The sequence below is a fragment of the Egretta garzetta genome, unplaced genomic scaffold, assembly GCF_000687185.1.
Source record: "Egretta garzetta isolate BGI_Z169 unplaced genomic scaffold, ASM68718v1 scaffold557, whole genome shotgun sequence".
Taxonomy (NCBI): Eukaryota; Metazoa; Chordata; class Aves; order Pelecaniformes; family Ardeidae; genus Egretta; species Egretta garzetta.
This window is the reverse complement of record NW_009260264.1, coordinates 967,147-986,439: the sequence shown is the minus strand read 5'-3', so window position 1 is coordinate 986,439 and position 19,293 is coordinate 967,147. Positions and strand designations below refer to the sequence as shown.

Sequence of the window (19,293 nt, the reverse complement as noted above, 5' to 3'; positions counted from 1 at the left end):
CCCCGTTCCCCAGCTGGAGGAAGATGACCTTGCAGGTCACTGCTGCTTAGCGTATGAGCTCAGCACCTTACCTGCTTTCAGGGATGACAGCCTTCCCTTGCCCTACGCAGCTCTGAGATGCAGATGAGAAAAAGACTGCTACAGCACCGCCTGCGCACAGTGGAAGGTGATTAAGACAGAAATTACCCATGAAAAAAACCAAACTTCCTCTACGAGGTTAAGTTAAAAGAAAGTCAAGGACTCAGAATTGAAGAAGTGCCAGATTTAAGGTAGTTGTCTCTTTGGAGTAATGCATTAGCATACAGTCCTGAATTAATGGGGATTACACACCTGTTTGGGGTTTTTTATGACCCTTGCCTTATTCAGTGAACCAGTCAGAACGCGCAAGTGCAGCCAATTTATTTTGCAGAGCAAGATCTTGTGTTTTCAACTGCCTGTTTTACAGCAAAGAAGATGGAGTCCATAAGAAAGTTATTTCTCTCTTCAAAAGTCACATACTAAGACCATGTCAGACCAATGAAGGACCCCCATTATTTGAAATTCTTACTTGTTCGCTAACTCCTTGAAGTTATTTCTGTAGAACTCCCTGCCTCTATCTCCATTTTTTTTCCTATTTGCACCATCTTTAACGGTTGGACTTGATGATCCTAAAGGTCTTTTCCAACCTAAACGATTCCATTCTATTCTGTTCTATCTTTTCTTTACCTTAGCAATTGTCATCTATTTTGCACTACCACCTTTAAAAATAATAATCTGTATCAGAGTAAAGCAGTACAAGCTCAGTTTCACTTCTTGGGTAGTTCCAACGTCCCACATGCCAGACATTCACATCTGTGCGTGTCATCCCAAGCTCTTATTCCCAATAGGGGCACCACTGAGTTGCAATTCATCTGATCTGTTCTAATTCTGGATTGAGAGGAACAATTCCTTTAGGGGTGCCTGGTTGTTCACATTGACCATAAAAAGCACATAGACCACTTGTTCAGAATAAAAACATACTCACAAGGAAATCTTCTCCCACGCCTTATGTAGCTGTAAACTGATACAGATCTAAAGAAATGTGGCACGCAAACCCCCTATCTGGTTGTATCTGAAGCCATTTGGACCTAAGGAAAGGTTGGGGGGGGGGGGTCCCCCTATTTATGTTAGTCTAAAATGAAAGATACTACTTGGCTTTACAAACCTTTCCTTAGACTATAGCTTCCGTAACTACTGCTATCTGTAAGCGTAAAGCAAATAATAAAGTTTGACAAACAGAAGGTCAAAATATTTTTGAATAGTTGAATGCACAAGTATAGTCTCTGACCCTGAAAAACTAGATCTGCAAAGAAATCCATAGGGAAACAGAAAAGAGACTTTTTTTCTGCTTCTTCCTGATAAACAAGGGAATGTACGCTTTAGCCAGAAAAGGCCCCTTACAACACCCACCTTTGTTCCAACCTCAACAAGGTATAAATGTCCCCTTTGTTACCACTAGTTGTAAACTACTATGCAAGTGTCCAGACTGGCAGATGGTCCATAATCACACCTGTATCTTCTTCCTGAAGTACAAGTTTACAAAACACAGAAATACTTTATTCTACTCCGAGCACATCCATAGGGGCACGGTTGATTAAGCATTGTCTCAAGGACAGAGACAGTTTAAGCAGTTCCAGCATTAGTCTCTTAATCCTAGCCCAATCCTTTCTTTTGTGCCAATGCAACCATTTGGACATCTAGATACCAAGATAATCAAAGAGCAAGACTCCTCCCAACACCTCCAAAAAGCAGAAAAAAAAAAAAAACCAAAACCAAAACAAACCAAAAAACCTCACCACTTTTTTTTTGTTTTGTTCATTTGTTTGTTTTCCCAGCCAGCTGAATATCCTGATCTGGCTCACCACACACCTGTGCAAATGCTCCCATCAACACACAGGAGAGGAATAATAAACCAAGAACTGGAAAGGGGCAGGAAATGCATCAGCCAATTTACACACTGAGAGGTCAAACTTAAAACTGCAAAATATTTTTTTTTAAGGAGACTGTCATTGTTTGCATTGCTGTTTTTAATTGATAGCTAAAATGGCAACTGCATAAAAAAATACCACAGACTGTGAAAAATGCTGGCTAACCTGAGAAAGAGGAGCCATTTACTTAGTTTTATCTTCTTCACTATCAGAAACATAGTGGGGGTCTTTGAGAAAGAGGATCCCCTCTGTTTCCAAAGGATATCACACTCCAAGTTGCTAAAGCCACCGCATCTCACAAATACCTTTGTTCATCTTGCTTTGCTTAGAAACAAGCTTGAAAGTTAATTTTAGGCACCAGAATCACAAACAATTACGTGTTTTACAAGTCAGAGGGGGAAGAGAATTGTATCAAAAATAAAAACATTAGCAAAGCAGAATTTGCTGAACATTAACAAAGCAGATAAAGCAGCAACAAAGCACAGTACAGGGCACTGTAAGAAAAGAAACAAATTGTCTACCAGAAGCCCAGCAATCATGGTTCTAAATCATTTGCAGATATGGAAAAGTAACTGATACCCAAGACAATACAAACAGCTTTATGTAATGCTGCTGAAAAGATTTTTCACCCTCAGAGTTACACTGAAACGCCTCAACTGTGCATTATTCTTGTGTGGTATCAGCAGAACAGTGCTGATCAGGGATAAAAGAGGACCTCAGGTGGCAGAAGGTAGCAGCTGCAGATTATACAACTGCTTTCAAACCACTCCTCATTAAGTAATTCAGCTCATTTTAATTGCCCTGTCCCCTGGACTCCTACTATGCTCCTCATATAAGTAAAGAAACATTTGTTTTGTTACACTTGCTCTACAGGTACATGACTTTGACTCTGAGGGTCCTTTTGTAATATGCTGCAAACAAATGTAATGTTACATACATGAGACAAAACATTTCAGAGCTGTTGGTAGCTTGTATTTCAATCCTTGAACTGGCATCCATTTGAAATTTTAGAAAAATTCTGCTTGATTCATAATTAGGAAGCTCTAAACAGCCAAGCTTAAAAGAGAGCAGCTCAGAATTTCTGCCTGAACCTTGGAGGTGCATCAAAACAACCAGCGCCGTTGTCTGGGGACACAAAGCTCCCTCACTATCAGTAGAGGACCCTGAACATTTTTGGTGTTCTGTTTCAGCGAGACACGTGGGAGCTGGTCACCTGCACGCTTAAGCTGCACCCAACTTGTTCCAGTAACATCAACTCCAGTTCAAAACCAGAGGGTGTGCCCAACCTTTGTTTAACAAGCTTGTAGCTGTGACACTCTTTTTGGAAACTGGAAAGAAAAACTTGCAAGTCCTTCTTATCCTAAGATGTTTGAATTGCAGCTCCCAGGTTTCAGAGTGCTGGGTGACAACACCTGAGCCACTGCTCGTGAAGCTGAGCTTACAATACACATCAAAATGTCTGAGTCAAGTCCCCAAAGCAGGAATTTATGTAGGAGGAGACTCGAGTCTCCACCCTGCTGAAGAATTCAGTGCCATTATTCTCAGAAGTTGCTTTCTTGCAGGTTACCTAGAGTCCTTTCCTAATCCAAGATACAAACTGGTAGGCTGCTGATGTCCTGCTGTCTCTTCCTGTATATGCCTAGAAACTTTAACTGACCTGCACAGAACATCAGAGAGGTTGGAATTAGGACTACAACAAAATACATGTTATTTAGAAGTCGGATGTATGTAATCTAGACCTTTTACCACCAGGAAAAGCTCAAACCTTTACAAAACAATGTCTATTTTATAAGTTTATCTTTTCATGCTGTCTCTGAATGCACAGTTACAGATATTCACAAACTTTTTCTTTCATAACATGCTATCTTATGAAAGCTGAGATGAAGAGAGTATGATTAGAAAACAGCAAGATTAGTCACACGCCCCTGTAGCAGGACCTGTTCTAGCACATTTCTTTCATAGTTTGAAACACAGTGATTGCGACCGAGAGATGTACTGCACATTTTTCTGAACCAGTCAGATACAGGGGATTAGATCAATGTGCAGATTCAAGGACAAATGAAGTGTAGTTTTAGCTTCCCAATTCTAACCACAGCAGTAGAAGCACTATACAAACAGTTCACGGTCAGAGTTTTTCTTAGCCATTCTGATAAAGTAATGCAAATGTCAACAAATACTTGCTACTCGTTAAATTTGCATACAGTGTTTTCTGATATTAGGCATTATGATGTATGGATCCACCAGCATTAAATTACACAAGCTACACAGAAGAGGAGAATATTCAAACTTTAGATTTTGCCAGTGTCTGCATGAATGTTTCTAATGGGGCAAACATTTAAAATCCTGTGAAAATCCATCGAAGTGTGCTCAGAGACTTTGAAGATTACACACAGAGCTGGCATATAGTGTGATCTGTTACGCAAGTCATGCTTTCGTGTCTTACTTCTTGAAAAATACCCCAATTCTATTTTTTAGTTGTTAAAAAAAAGGGTTTTACAAGCTTTTTATGAGTATCATTTCCTGCATCTCACATGAATAAACGGCTCACATTATAAGGTATTTGCAGAATCAGCCTGTGGAGAATGTTAAGTAATGTGGCAAGATAATGTTATGTTTTGTACAGGCTATGGAAAGGCAAACCTGTGGCTGGACGTGCGTCAGAGCTAGCATGAGAGCATGCTGCAAAGAAGCGAGGATACTCGGAGCTGCTGCGCTATGTTGGTGCCAGTGCCAGCTGCTGTTGCAGGCTGGGAGAAGGGAGAGACGTGCTACTGCTGTTGCAGAAGAAAACTGCTGAAAGTGCAAGAAAGTCACTCCCATCGCTCCAAAACCTAATTTATCCTGTCCTGCTGGAGAGTCACACAGAGAACAAGTTTAGAGGATTTCAAATCCTTCTTAAAGGATATCTAAACTGGTGTGTTTAATTAGACTTCCTTGGGCTTGTAAAGACAAACAGCATCTCTAGGAGAGGAGTAAATTAGTTCAACAATGGATGGTTAGTTGTAATTAACAAAGTCAGGCTTTCTAATAGCATCTGAGATGAAGTTGTGGTGGCTATTTATTCCTTAAGTGCTTTTCAAATATCCTCTGTCCAGAAAGATCAGTGAAGCGTTTCACTCTCAGAAACACAGTCCTAAAAACAAGGGAGGACCAGGATAAAAGTGACAAGCTTGGTGACGGCACCAGCTACCCGACTCCATAGAATAAGAAACCCTGGGTACAGACGCATCCAGTATTTGCTTACATAGAGAAACAATAAAATTGAGTATGCTCAAGCTGCTCTCAAAAGCACATGGTGGAGAATGAGAAGGAGAAAAAAAAACACCTCTTCCCTCCAACGTGTCCTATTCCTTTCATTTACAGTATGTTTAGGTATTACTGGAAAGACACACAGTACTAAATACTAGCATAACAAATGTGGCTTCCAAATTGAGAGGGTCATTTAAATAAACCATCTGAAATGTTTCTCGCAAGCACAAAACTTCCTTTGGCCAACACTGAAGATGTCCTCATTGTTTAAGGGAAGCTCTGCACATATACTGAAGGATCAGGAGTTAAGTGTAAAAAACATTGCCAAGAGACCCCAAGAAAATACATTTTACATTGTGTTACATGTGTTCCATAGCAGGTAGTTCACTGCATAGGCCAAAAAAGCCCCACTTTTATTTGGTCCCACTAAAAAGCGTAGCGCTAACAAAGGAACAATGTTTTTTTTTCTTGTTTTATTACAGTTCATTTTAATTAAAAATTACAATCAACTTTTTTCCTTTCTCAGAACGCTTGTCATGTTGAGCATTAATTTTTTTTTAGTTCTTCTGCAGTGTGTTAAGTGTCTCATAAAAACAACTATTCAGAGGTACTTTACTCTTCCCTTTGTAAAAGCATTACAGTGTCTAATGTCTTGTTAAAAAAAAGTCTGTAAAAGTCTTTTCTCCAATATTATTAATATCAATCATCTGCAAATTGTTCTAATAAAACTCATTTAAGAGTAAAATGTGGAATAGCAACAGATGTAAAAATACTGTTTCAGTAAGTAAAAAAATGCACTCACTTAAAACACATAGTTACTGCCTGTCTCCCAATAAGAAACACACTAGTCCCATTCCTATTTTGAAAAACCTAAGGCCAACCTTTTTATTGCAATAGCAGCAGGGCTACAAAATGCAGCATATATCAACAAGTTACCTACACTACCACATTATTTTGCTGGAAGCTGAAACTTCATCAAAAGCTGAAACTCCTTGCTCATGATTGTTCCAACGAGCTCCTAGGAGAGGAAAGGGGTCTAAAGAAAAGGTGGATAGATATATTCAACTACAGCACAATATAGGATACCTTCAAGAAAAGGTGGATAGATGCATTCAACTCTGAAACAGCACAATATAGGATACCTTCAAAAGAGTTGAAGTTATTGCCAAAGCAAGTTCCCACCCTTGCTTTGCTGCATACAAAGCAGGTATCTGGCCCAGGTAGACACTGGTTTATCAAAATGCGTGTGTCTTCCCTCTCTCACAGTGATGACAACTCATTAAAGAAAAGAGTCACCAGCTATTACACAGACATTCACAGTGTTTATGCAGCATGGGAGTTGCTCATCCTTAAACAATGTAGTCTTTTTGGCTGCCAATTCAGTTTCAAGCAACAAACCTTTCTTGTTGGTCCCAATGATATGTTATTTTCCCATTCTAGTTCGTCTGTTTAAAATATTTAGGGGTGCTCATATGAAAGTGATGAATATGCTCATAATTATGTCCAACTTTGTAAGATCCAAACCTAAGAAAAACATTCAACAAAGCAAAACCATTACAACATGATTTAACCCATGCAATTAAATCATATGCTTACTACAGTATAATTAACACTTCTTCTGAATGTTCCAGATCATTTATTTCAGAAACAGACCACAGCCCTACTGACGTATAAATCATAATCTATGTACACTATCTAACTAGAGGTCTTTGAGTATAATGGAGACATTTAATTACACTGATTGGATTAATGCCATAGGCACTCTACAGATGGAACTCCCGCTGACAAAGGTGAGTGGTGCTTTTATCTCGTTAAATCCTATGCTCTAAGTTTTTTCTACTGACTTCAGTGGAGATATAATTTAGCCCCCCCGTAGTATCCAAATACTCAATCGTATTGTTAATATTGCACATCTTGCTTTTGATAATTATGGTGAAAATTGTAATTCTTCATGCCATATTTAAATCTGAAAGTTTTGACTACTGACTATTACAGTAGACAGATTTGCAAAAATAAAATGTAGTACTTACTCAAAATATCAGTGCTAAATAGCATTTAAAAGCAGTGCCATTGTACTTCAAAAGAACTATAGTTAATTGGAAAAAGTTAAACTTATTCCTAAAGGGTATAATTTTTTTTCTGCTTATAGGAAGACATAAAAGAAATTAGGGCAAGAAATATATTCTGCTCTAAAATCAACTGAGAAAAATCTGAATGTGAATGCTAACTTTAGGCAAGTTTCATCATGTGGAAAAGACTGGGCAAACTCCTGCTTAGACAGGAAGCCAGTGACTGAGTGATAAATAAAAAGTGAGTAAGCTCAACTGTTAGGTGAATATAAGAAATTATTATATTCTATATTATGCATGTTAGAAGTAGTACATAAGGCATTGCCGGAAATTGTCTCTCTGTGGCAACATTTATCTCAAATTTAATGACCTTTCCACTGATACTCAATGTATAATAAATACCTTTCTCCATACTTCTCATCCTTATGCAATGCCAGGGGAAAAATGACAGCATTCTATAAATAAATAACTTTTATGTAAAAACCTAGCCGTTTTTTCTTCTTGACATATATAACATACTGCTGAGGCATTCTTAATTTTTGCACCAGTTATATAGTATGTTTTAAAATGCTTATGCAAGGAGTATTTAACACATATATCATATTTTGTGTTCTAAGCAACAGTATATTAAGACCCCGATCCTCAAAAGTGCTGAGAAACATAGGAGATCTCTCATCATCTATAAAATGAGTCATCACACCACTTGGCAAATATCCCTATCAACAATCTCAGAAATTAATCACCTGGGTGAAATAAGCATTACCTTCCATTTATGCTACGACACAGCAGACTGATTTTCCCAAGGCACATGCCAAGTCAGTAAAAAAAATGGAATTACAAATCAGAAGCTCTTGCCTCCTAATCTTCTGCTCAGTTTGGTACTGACCACTGCCTCCCACTTTAAGAACAATTTTGTTCCTAGACTTCTCTTTTACAAGATGTAACGTGCATCATCCCCTTAATTTCTTGAGATACACTGACCTGGGATTGAAATGGATGTCCTCAGGAACTTGGCTGGGATCAGTGACAATTCTGTCATTGTCCACATAGCTATCCAAGTGATCTGGGATCCTAAATTTGGCCATCTGGACTTCTGAATCACTTAAACCAGCATGAGATATGCGGGCATAGCCCAACCTACCAGATACAAGAAGAGTTAGTTTGAAGAAATAACTTGAGGCAATTTCACCACTTTCTACATTCATATCTCTTTTTTCCAAGAGTTACTATTTAACCTATCAGCATAACTTTCCACTTCTGTGAATCTCACCTTCAAAAAAAACTTAAAGTGCTCTATAAACACAAGCATCATAACAGAATGTCACAAGTAGAAAAACTGAGAAAGCCTAAGTGTTTGACAACAAAAATAAGTTCTAGATCTAGAAACTTATTTTTAAAATTACAGAAATTAGGTTGCAAATGGGGAGATTGTTAGGTGGTTTTTGTTGGGATTTTTTGGGGGGGGTTTTTTGTTTGTTTGTTTGGTTGGTGTTTTTTTTTTTACTTGGTACTGTTACTCAAGAGAGCTATCTAGTTTACTGGTTTTACTCCTGTGAGCACTGCAGAATTTGCAGTTTATTCAGAATAAACTGAATTCCATTCTGGTACATACATCACCTAGGAAATTATTTACAAGCAACTTGGTATTAAAAGATACAGAGTGCACAGGTCCCAGCAGAGGAAAGTGCTGACGCTATATGGGCTTACACAGTTCAAGTTTCCACTAAATCCAGCATAAAGCTTGGCTAGATTAGATCAGCAAACCCTACAAGCATAGTCCAAAATTTGTATCTTCTGTGTCACATAGAAATTAGGGCTTAGCCTTCACATTTTAGAATGAAGCTGCAAAGCCAGAGCTTTGGAAAAAAGTAGTTTTATGTTACCAAAGCAGATTAGATCTGAAGGCTTTTGACACAGAAGGATGAAACCTGTAATACTGTCTTTGTAAATTATATTCAGAAATACGCCAATTCATCCTGAGATCCATGTTTCACATTACTTCATGATATATCTAACTGTCCATACATAATTGTTTAGGTACATAAGACTCTTCCACAACTGCCTACACAAGGGTGTAAAACTGACTGACATAAAGATATTTAAAACCAATTGATAAATGATCCACTTTAACATACCTTATCACTCCGCGATACATAATATAGCTACACCATCTGTCATGATCTGTACTGTCAATATCCTATGAGTGAAAGGAAAAAATAAGTAGTCAAACAAATAAGGCAAGTTTTCCTTATGGGTAGGCTTTAAATCAGTAACAGAGCCAATGCGTGAACTGGCTGCAGGAAAATGTTTTACCTAAAACGTTGTAATAAAGTAGAAAGGAAAAAAACCACTGGTAGAGAAATCAGACAACTTTTTGACATCTTTTGATGGAAAACCAAAGTGCAGAACTCAGTTTTAAAACAAAAGAATCACAGAATTAGAGGTTGGAAGGGACATCTGGAGGCCACCCACTCCCAACCCCATGCTCAAAGTAACTTCAGGCAGGTTGCTCAGGGCGTTATGCAGTCAACTTTTGAGTATCTCCAGGGATGGAGACTTCACAGCTTCTCTGGGCCCCTGTTCTAATGCTTGACAACCCTAACTGTGATTATTTATTTATTTCTTCTACTATCTAACTGACACTTTCCTTGTAGCAAATGCTGTCCATTGCCTCATATCCTTTCACTGTGTAACGCCAAATTCTCTATAACATGTCAGGCAGCTGCAGACTGTATTTGAAAATGTGCATGTATTTTCTTATATGTCTAAGTTACCAGTTTGAAATATTAAGTTGAATGTTTCGAATATATATTATCTCTAACTGCTCAAAGCAGCAGTATTTTTACATTACCTTGACATTGCCATTTTCTATTAATTCCGTATAATCTCTGGATCCAGGAGCTGAAGTGATGTATCCTAGAAATACAACTTGTTTAGAGCTAGTATTCAATAGGTTTGAAACAGCTATAGCCTGGAGTTTTCTGTCCAAGTCCTCTCTGAAAGAAATGGTAAAGACTTTAGCATATATACATTTTAGCGCAGAATCTTTGTGCTATAACATAGTAAACCGCAAACAAATCTGACACCTTTTTATTGCTCAGTATTAGAGAGTATGAAAGTTTGCAGAAAGCTCACTGATTCAGAATGATCACTATGTTCAATAAAAGCCACATGGTCGTGGTAGATGTAATTAGGGTTCTCCTTCTAACCATTATAGGAACAACTTTTTCTATTACTGTTTTGTTTTTAATACTGATCTCATCACTAGGAAATGTGGATGTAAGTGGTTTGGTTATCTGAGGCTTTGTCTCTGCCTGCACTTGAAATTTAATGGTGCTAGCACAGAACAGCGCATAACAAAGAACTCACATGCTAACAAAACTTTTATGACGGACAGATCATGGTAAATATAGTCTTAAAGTCTGGATCACATAATTTATGAAATATAACTTACAAGCTACGTCATCCCATTAATACTACTTAATGACATTTGGCAGGTATTCTGCATCTCTTTAACAAGATTCACACAACAGTTCCACACAACACAACCAAAAGTGACAGTGTAAGTGGAGCCTGGTAAAATACTGTGTTGGATCCCATTCCCTGTCCTTGAATTTGTCATAACATAGCGTAAGGGCAGGTCTCTTTCTATGATTCTTCATCTTAATAGCTTTAAACAGTTGTGCAAAGCATCTTCTCTTCTATATTTTGGTAGACTGGACTAAATATCATTGAGACAGAGAGTTGATTTTGGAATCTGTGATCCCAAAAGAAGACAAGAATTTAAATGCTGCTGTGCTGTCTAAATGGCAGTACTTCTGACTGAAGCAAATGCATTAGGGAGAAAGAGCACACAGACTGGAGACAAAAAAACCCAACCATTTAAATAGAAGCCTGACCTAGGTATATGTGAAGTTGCCTGCTCAGCTAGCTGCTCTTTCCATAATTACACCCCAGAAGATGCAGGGGGTTTTTTTGGTTGTGTTTGTTTGTTTGTTAAGTGACACAGGCATTGTTATATTCCCACATTGTAAAAACAGCCTTTAAAAAAATCCCCAGTTATCCAGTATTCTATAGTTTATGTCATCCTAAGGAACAGATGAAAAAAGACAAAAAACAAGCAGTTGTGTGTGCCATTTAATTACAAATCCATTCACCTCAAAACACAATCTAATTTGCACTCATTTCCCGTGCGTCTCTTGCTATTTTCTCCTTTATCTCATCTCTCTGTGAGGGGGGAAATACAGAGCTATTTTCTTCTATTTTGACCAGCTTTCTCAGAGAGGCAAGTCTAATCATCTGTGTGAGGCAGAGAATGAAATTCCTTTCCAGAGTTCAGATTGGGAGTGGTTTCTGACAACTATATGTGCTTAATAAAAGAGAAATCTATAAACAATTTGCATGCTTGGAGCACAGCTTCTACACTGGGGAAGGAAATGGGGAAGCTCAGTATGGGATAATGAGAATTCCTACTGCTTTCTGAGCAGCTTCTTTGTGTATTATATTCTGCACTCAATCCATAAATTTGCCTCTCCATGAATTATAATAAATATTAAAAAAAAAGTCCAAATCTTACTACATAACCAGAAACATACCAGATATTGCAGGAAATAAAACAGAAAATACAGCTACATGGAGCATGACAAAACACAAGTAATCAAGACACTGTTTTAAGGTAAAGAACCAAAATGTTTTCCATCACATATTTAAGTTATTGGTATAATTACTCCTTTCAGAATCCAGGTATTAGATTTCATATTTCCAGTTTCACATAGTCAGAAGAACACTGAATGGATATTTTTGTTGCTGCTTCAACACTGTCATAGCATCATAGAATTCACAGAATCATTTAGGTTGGAAAAGACCTTTAAGATCATCAAGGCCAACCGTTAACCTAGCACTGCCAAGTCCACCACTAAACCATGTCCCTAAGCACCTCATCTACCCATCTTCTAAATACCTCCAGGGATGGGGACTCAGCCACTTCCCTGGGCAGCCCATTCCAATGCTTAACAACCCTTTCAGTGAAGAAATTTTTCCTGATGTCCAGTCTAAACCTCCCCCAGCTCAACTTGAGGCCATTTCCTTTTGTCCTATCACTTGTTACCTGGGAGAAGAGACCAACACCCACCTCGCTACAACCTCCTTTCAGGTAGCTGTAGAGCAGTAAGGTCTCCCCTCAGCCTCCTTTTCTCCAGACTAAACAACCCCAGTTCCCTCAGCCACTCCTCACAGGACTTGTGCTCTAGACCCTTCACCAGCTTCATTGCTCCTCTGTCCTTTCCTAGAGGCTTCAGAATTGTTACTTTTTATTTTAATAAACATCAGTTGTCCATTAATGCTACTTATCTGTAACCGTAACTATCTGCACTCATTGTGGAATCTAACAGATCTATTCCACATGCAGAAAGTCAGTAGGACGCTATCCTGCACTGAGGATCTGTAGCACTATTACTTCTTGTGGTTTTGCAGAACTGTATCTTTGTATCTCTAATTAAAGTCAGATATTAGGCTCAGCTGAGTTTTGGTGACACATTTGTCCCTTTAAAAAATGCTTCAAAATTTTAAACCAGTAGCTATGGTATAGTATTTCCTCCAACGTGCCTTGTTAGAACCAGTATTACAGCAGCAGATTTTAAAGGGTACAAAAGAAATCCCAGAAGTTCACAAATTACAATTATGTTACCCGACTTTTCGCGACATACATAACAATAAATAAAATACACACTCTTCATTTCCAAAGTGGGCAACAACAAAATCAACCAGTTTCCCTGTGAAGTTGACAGTCATGGAGATGGCAGGTGCAATCTCTCCTTCTGGAGACGGAAGGAGGTGATGGGTAGACTTTACAATTGGATACCTTGATAGCGCCATAATCCTACATAAGAAGGGGGAAACAGTTACATTTTGTAGTTCACAAGCATCACAAGTCTGAACTAAGCAGATAAATGTGAGCAGAAGACTAGTGGTCACTGAACTCAAATCATCAGACCAGAATACAAACCACCTCTAGCAGATTTTTCTGAATTTAGAAGGTTTTCCTTTAAAATATTACTTAAGTACATTTATACAAATGTATTATTAAATTCATTCCTACACTAAGAAATACCATTCCATATATATGAATTCTTACACTGAGCCTTTCAAAAATCTGCATACTCAGACAAAACAAAATTTTATACTACCAGTAACTAAAATTTATTTTATTATAAGTAGAAGCAGGTAGAAATACATCTTTAAAGCCGGAGATTTCTCATTCTTTCAGCTTCTGTTTGGAATCAACCTTAAAACCATTTTGCATCAGGTTTTTCAAAATATTTCATGAAGAAAATTTCAGAGAATTACTTTTCTGTCCCATTCTGCATCACTCAAAGACACAGGCTCTGGAAGAGGAAAATTACTAAGTTCCCCTGACAAATGGCAAAAATTAAATAGCCATGGCAACATCACTAGGAAGTTCCATCTGCCCCAGAGGTCTGCATATCCCCACATGTGGGAAAAAAGCCACATCATTAGCCACTATTTTCCAGAAGGCAAAGATATTCAAAGATACGCAACTGGTAGCTGGTCAAGCATTAAAGTAAAATCAGGCACACGCACAAAAAAATCTTGTCAAATAGAAATGTGCCTTTCTATGTCCATTTCCCACTATACAGCCCAAGACTGATTTAATGAATTAAAAATTTCTAACTCTAGGTGCAGTTACATTTTTCAACTGCTATCATATTTTTAAGTCTGAAATCTAAAGTTCTCATAGCCTCAAACAAAATAATGAGAAAAGCAAGTCAGATACAGTACTTAGAATGCCAGGCTTCCAAATCTGTACATTAAAGGGCAGGATGCCATTCTCTGCCTCACCAAAGCCAAAGTAGCTTACAGGGGCAGGCAGCAGAACCCGATCATTTTTAACAATCAGAAAACTTCATCTGCACTGCATTGTAATGCTAAGGAATCAAAGGGTGTTCTTAAAGACAAGCTCCAACAAGTGATTATGGTGATTATTATTCCAATTATTCTTTGACCATGTTCTAGTGGAGTTAATATTGGGTAGTGTATTTACAGTTATTTGTTGACACTGTGCATGTAAATATGACTCACCCCCAAGTGTGATCTCTTGTGCTTGGACCAAAATCTGTGTAAAATCCTAGTCTTTCTCCTAGCCACATTGTTGGATCATTGTTCCCAATGAATGGTTTAGAAGCATCGCTCTCTATAATAGTGATAAAATCTGCACCTGAAATGGGGAAGAAAAAAGGAAATATTTCCAGATTTGTAACTGCGACCTATAAATGTGATGTATAAACAACTACATAATGTCATCATTTCCCTTTTGATTACACAGGGATGGACAGAAGTCCTTTGGGAGTCAATCAGGGCAAATCCTATGCTGGTGACAAAGTCATGCCCAAACTTTCAGTCCCTGTAGGCTACACAGCCTCTGATGGAGAGATACTTAGTGTCTGGACTCCATAGCTCCTCCCTGGTGCATAACCAGACACATGTAAGACTGCACAGTACAGCTGGCCTGCACATACCTAGTGCGGACCATTTCAAAAGCATTAGATGTAATGCGCATACACAGATTAACAGCACAGGAGCGAGTCTAATGCTTTCCACTTGATGAAAAGATGCTACACAGCACTTCTGCACTTACCTTCATCTACCAAATCCTATTCTGCTCCAAAGGGTCCTATGCAAGAGGGAGCAGGTTGCTGCTGCCAAAACAATCAGCCCATAGCAACCTAGCATCAGCTCTCAGGAATGATAACAAGTGTTCCCAGCTCTAGTGAATTGTTGACCATCCACAGCCACCTCACTTTCTCAGGGCACTGTGGTCCCTCCCTGTTTACCTGTCGAGGTGTGGTTTTGTCAGGGGAACATGACAGGTTCCCCTAAATTTTAGCTGCAGGATACAGGAAGAGCTATGCAGTCCCTCAAGGAACTGGCAGCTAAAAAAGACCTGCCCACGCCTGAAGGAAGGGGGTAATCTGGAAGCTGGCCACAGGCTGGCTGAACCATCCAGGCTCAGCTTGAGCAGCAGGTCGGTGCAGCTGCAGCAGCAACAAGTGCTCCCTTCTTGCTCTGATTACTCCCCCCTTGGAGTCTCCTACTCCAGAAGGCAGATCGAGTCACCAATCCCTTCTATGAGGAATTAAAATCACTCCATCCAGCACTACTCTTGCCATGTAATATTTTTTGCTTTTGAAGTGTCTTATTTAACACTATGAAAGCTATGTCAGCAGGGAAAATGGTAGCTCAGAATACTTTTAGAGTGGATTCCCAGATTTTTGCTTCTACATCATTAGCATAAAATTCTGGCCACAGAAACAATGACTGAAACCATTGAAAGGGGTTGATGTTGGTTCCCTTCAGGGCAGACAGGAATTCCAGTCACAAAAGCTATTACATGTTACATCTTCACTATTCCAACAGAGGAAAGATGAGCCCAAGGAATGCACACCATCACACCTTTAATATTTTAATAACCCCTATGCTGAAGAAGTTAGCCACTTTTCTCTGGCTCTCAAAATCAGCTACTCTTCTTTAGCAAACAAATCGTTGAAGAATCTCCAGCTTAACCCTGAATGCATTAATGCATTTCCTGGAAATGTTAATGTGGTATTTTATATAACAATGTACACGTAACATAAAACTCCTGAATACTGTTTCTAGCAATTTTTTCTAATAGTCATGAATTTAAACTATAGGTAACAGAAATAAATGCATTCATTAGAGTTAATAAATAAATATACAAAGATTAAATAAACAGACACAAGCCATGAGCTGTGGAATCACATATGTACAAGAATGCCCCTAATTTCAACTCATCAAATGTCCCAGTTGTTTTTTCACATCACTAGACAGCTGACAGAGCTCAGCCCTCTGAACCTTTGGTCACAGGACAAGAGATTAAATGACGCACAAATTGGCCTGTTCCCTCTTCACTAGCTCCTGAGCATCTCTGCCACAAAATGAAGGCTTGCACAGCAGCACCTGTGTCAGTGGCTTCCCACCGCTTGGGTCTGTCTCAAGCCTGAGTTGCTCAGGAAAACCACGTGGTGCATTCACACCAGAGGAGGAGAGGAGAACAACAAAGGCTGGAGTGACAGCACGGATGACTCAATCTCCCCAGCTGCTTTAAATCTTAAAAGTGGCAGCTCCCAGTCCTCCCTATCTTGTGGGTACAGCAGAAAACAAGTAACACCTACAAGCACCGCTGGTCAATCCCTTCCAACGCACCCTGCAGCAGCACTAATCTTTGGTCCAAATTCTTCATTTCCTACAGCTACTTTTCCAACCACAACCCTGTCTGTGAGCAACAAGTTAGAGACCCTTCTTTATAGTAAAATCATGACAGCTCAACCAAGCTACAATCACTATTTTTCTTTTATACATTGCTCTGGCTCAGTGATGGGAACAGACTTGTCTGTTTCTCCTCTGTACACCTTGTTTAGGACATTTTCATTTCTGACCCTTTAGGAATTATAAATGCTTCATATCTAAAAAAACCACAGAGATGTTAATAAAACATTAAATTTGATCTAAAAGGTTATTTATAATTATTTCATTTACACAAAGAATTTCTCTATAGACAAGTAACTCATCAGCAATATGAGAAAAAAATCCAAATAATACACAAAGTGTTTCCTCCAACCAGAAACCTCTTTGAAATATATTAAAGAAAATTATCACCTCTGCAGATGGATTTTTAACAGAAGTAACTGTATTGGAACAGCTCACAAATTCAGGAGAAAGCCACTAGACACAGGTCCTTATGTTAAAGCAAGAATGGACTCAGTTACCCAGCAGGTGTTCTTGCTTCTGTCTCTTCAGATTAACCCTCTCAAATATAAATGAAGTGGGGAAAAAAAAGTTACCTGTCTGATTAAGCAAATTAGCTGATCCTTCCAAATTTGACCATCCTTCATTGTCATATGCAAATCTAAAAGGCCAGATCATAGCAGAGAAGTCTCTTTTTGGAACCTCAAAAAAATAAATGGAAAAAAAGTCAAGTACAATTTGACTTTCATGTATTATACCTTTGCAGTCAACAACATCAGATACATGGTTCCAGAAAAGACACGCAACAAGAGACGTTTTAACCGATGTATTTTCCTAAGAAAGCCGTCAGGATTACAAAAGATGTCAGGTATTTTTGAGAAAAATCTGCTATTAACAATAGGGGAAAAGTCATCACAGTTAAAATTAATTTCTACAAGTACAAGTAAGTAAATGAACATGAAAGAGACTAGGAATTTTTTCATCTTTCTGAGAGGATCTACCCACTTTTTTTCACATTCTAAGGTACTACAAACTTGGATGAGTTCTAAAAAGCCAGCTGCGTATGTCTGTGTGCCTGTGAGAATATGCACGTGTGTGTGCAGGCTCACAAACACACAGTTTCTACTTAGTTCTCATCACCTTTTCTGCATCCCTTCCTGCATTTGTCATCAGTGATTTTTCTAACAAAAAAAAAAAAAAATACCAACAGGAATACATGTCCAGAGCAAGTTTCAGAGGACTATTTTGAAACTGCCGCCAAAAGAAAAAAGTCTAATTCATAATTGCAAACACCTGCATCAAAAATTCAATTTTGTATTAATAGTCAATTAAATCAAGTATTCAGCAACAATAATGCAGAAATGAAGATGCAAAAAGTTCAATTCACACATGCATTTTACTGTACATTTGAAAGTTACCCTTTTCACAAACATGCTACTCACCCCTTGGCCCAGCTTCTTCTGGTAAGTTTTATAACGTAGACCTAAGCCTAGCAAACCAACACCAACAAACAGCCACAATACTTGAAACAGAGAAACACAGAAAAGTTGTTTTTAAAGGAAGAGAAAATAATGTTATTATTGCAGTTAAACAGAACTGGGTACACTGTCCTTCTAAGGTGTGCAATTCATAGAATGGGGAATGCATACATTTAAATTTCCACATATGCCAGTAATAACACCATTCCAAAGTAGCATACTTAGGAGTATCTGTATGTATGAAGGATATCTGTGTGTGTAGATCTCTTACATTCTCCAAAACACAACAGGCTAAGCAGATACAATATACCAAAACTCCTTGGAATATTCATGTAAAAATGGTATCTACTGAAGAATTCATTACAGGAGATGAGTAAGAGCATCATGTAAACCTTGCAGTGTTTTCCTCTCTGTGTTCCAGGTATGCATTTGTAGTATATAATTCTTATTTTAAATTAATACAACACGTGGAAGAAGGTTTACTTTGCAAGCCTTTTAAATGTCAAAGACGTGATCCCTGCCAGACCTCCAGAGCAGTTCTTGGTTTGACACATTCTTGGAAAGGCGCTGTGGCTTCACAGAATGCAAATTCAGAGCTTTCTCATTGTTCCTGTAGCCTTCCAAAGAACTGCAGTGGATACTTAAGAGCTCTCAGGGTTTGGCACACTGTAATTTGATGATCAAACCCCTCTGCAGTTAATTCGTTTACACAGTGGCATACAGTATCTACAATGATTTCAGTAACTTCCAGTTTATTCTTTCATCAGATCTATCAAACAGATACGTAATTATTTTTATGCAAGTTTTCTGGAACAATTCTGTGTAAAATTTAAATAAATTTTACCATTGATGATGTCAGAAGAAAGAACATGCTGTTTACACTAGCAAATGTCAAGCAATTTCATACTCTGCCAGATGCAAAGGTGCTAAAGGGAAAGCTGAGAAACAATACAAGTCTGGGCATGATGAGGAAGTACAAGAGTTACTGTTGTAATGTCACAAAATTAGCTGAGCAAGGGCTGTGCTTTGTGACAGGCAGTACTCTGAAGTATTTACTTACTTTTCTGAAATGTTTTTGAGTAGGAATATTTAAGCCACTTGCATTGGTGCTCACATTGCCTCTAACATACAAAGTCTCAAGGCCTATGTTCTTCTGGCCCCACAGTATATAGGGTAAAGACCTTCATAAAGATTTCAGAAACAGCCCTGAAAAGCGGTGAAGCACTATTGTCTCTGCTTTCCAAACGAGGTACACAAATTGTAAGTGAT

At 38.4% G+C, this 19,293-nt stretch overlaps 1 protein-coding gene across 1 annotated transcript in view; it reads right to left on the bottom strand.

Moving 5' to 3' along the window:
- Nucleotides 1-6,631: 6,631 nt before the first annotated feature.
- The window catches only part of CWH43 (cell wall biogenesis 43 C-terminal homolog), a 26,519-nt gene continuing 13,857 nt past the window's right edge, over nucleotides 6,632-19,293 (bottom strand). The window contains exons 8-15 of the mRNA XM_009642306.1: nucleotides 17,989-18,068; nucleotides 17,143-17,248; nucleotides 14,363-14,498; nucleotides 12,993-13,142; nucleotides 10,116-10,260; nucleotides 9,400-9,461; nucleotides 8,246-8,401; nucleotides 6,632-6,719 (exon numbers count right to left, since the gene is read on the bottom strand). Of these exons, the coding sequence (XP_009640601.1) occupies nucleotides 6,632-6,719; nucleotides 8,246-8,401; nucleotides 9,400-9,461; nucleotides 10,116-10,260; nucleotides 12,993-13,142; nucleotides 14,363-14,498; nucleotides 17,143-17,248; nucleotides 17,989-18,068 (923 nt within the window). The remainder of the gene's footprint in view (nucleotides 6,720-8,245; nucleotides 8,402-9,399; nucleotides 9,462-10,115; nucleotides 10,261-12,992; nucleotides 13,143-14,362; nucleotides 14,499-17,142; nucleotides 17,249-17,988; nucleotides 18,069-19,293) is intronic.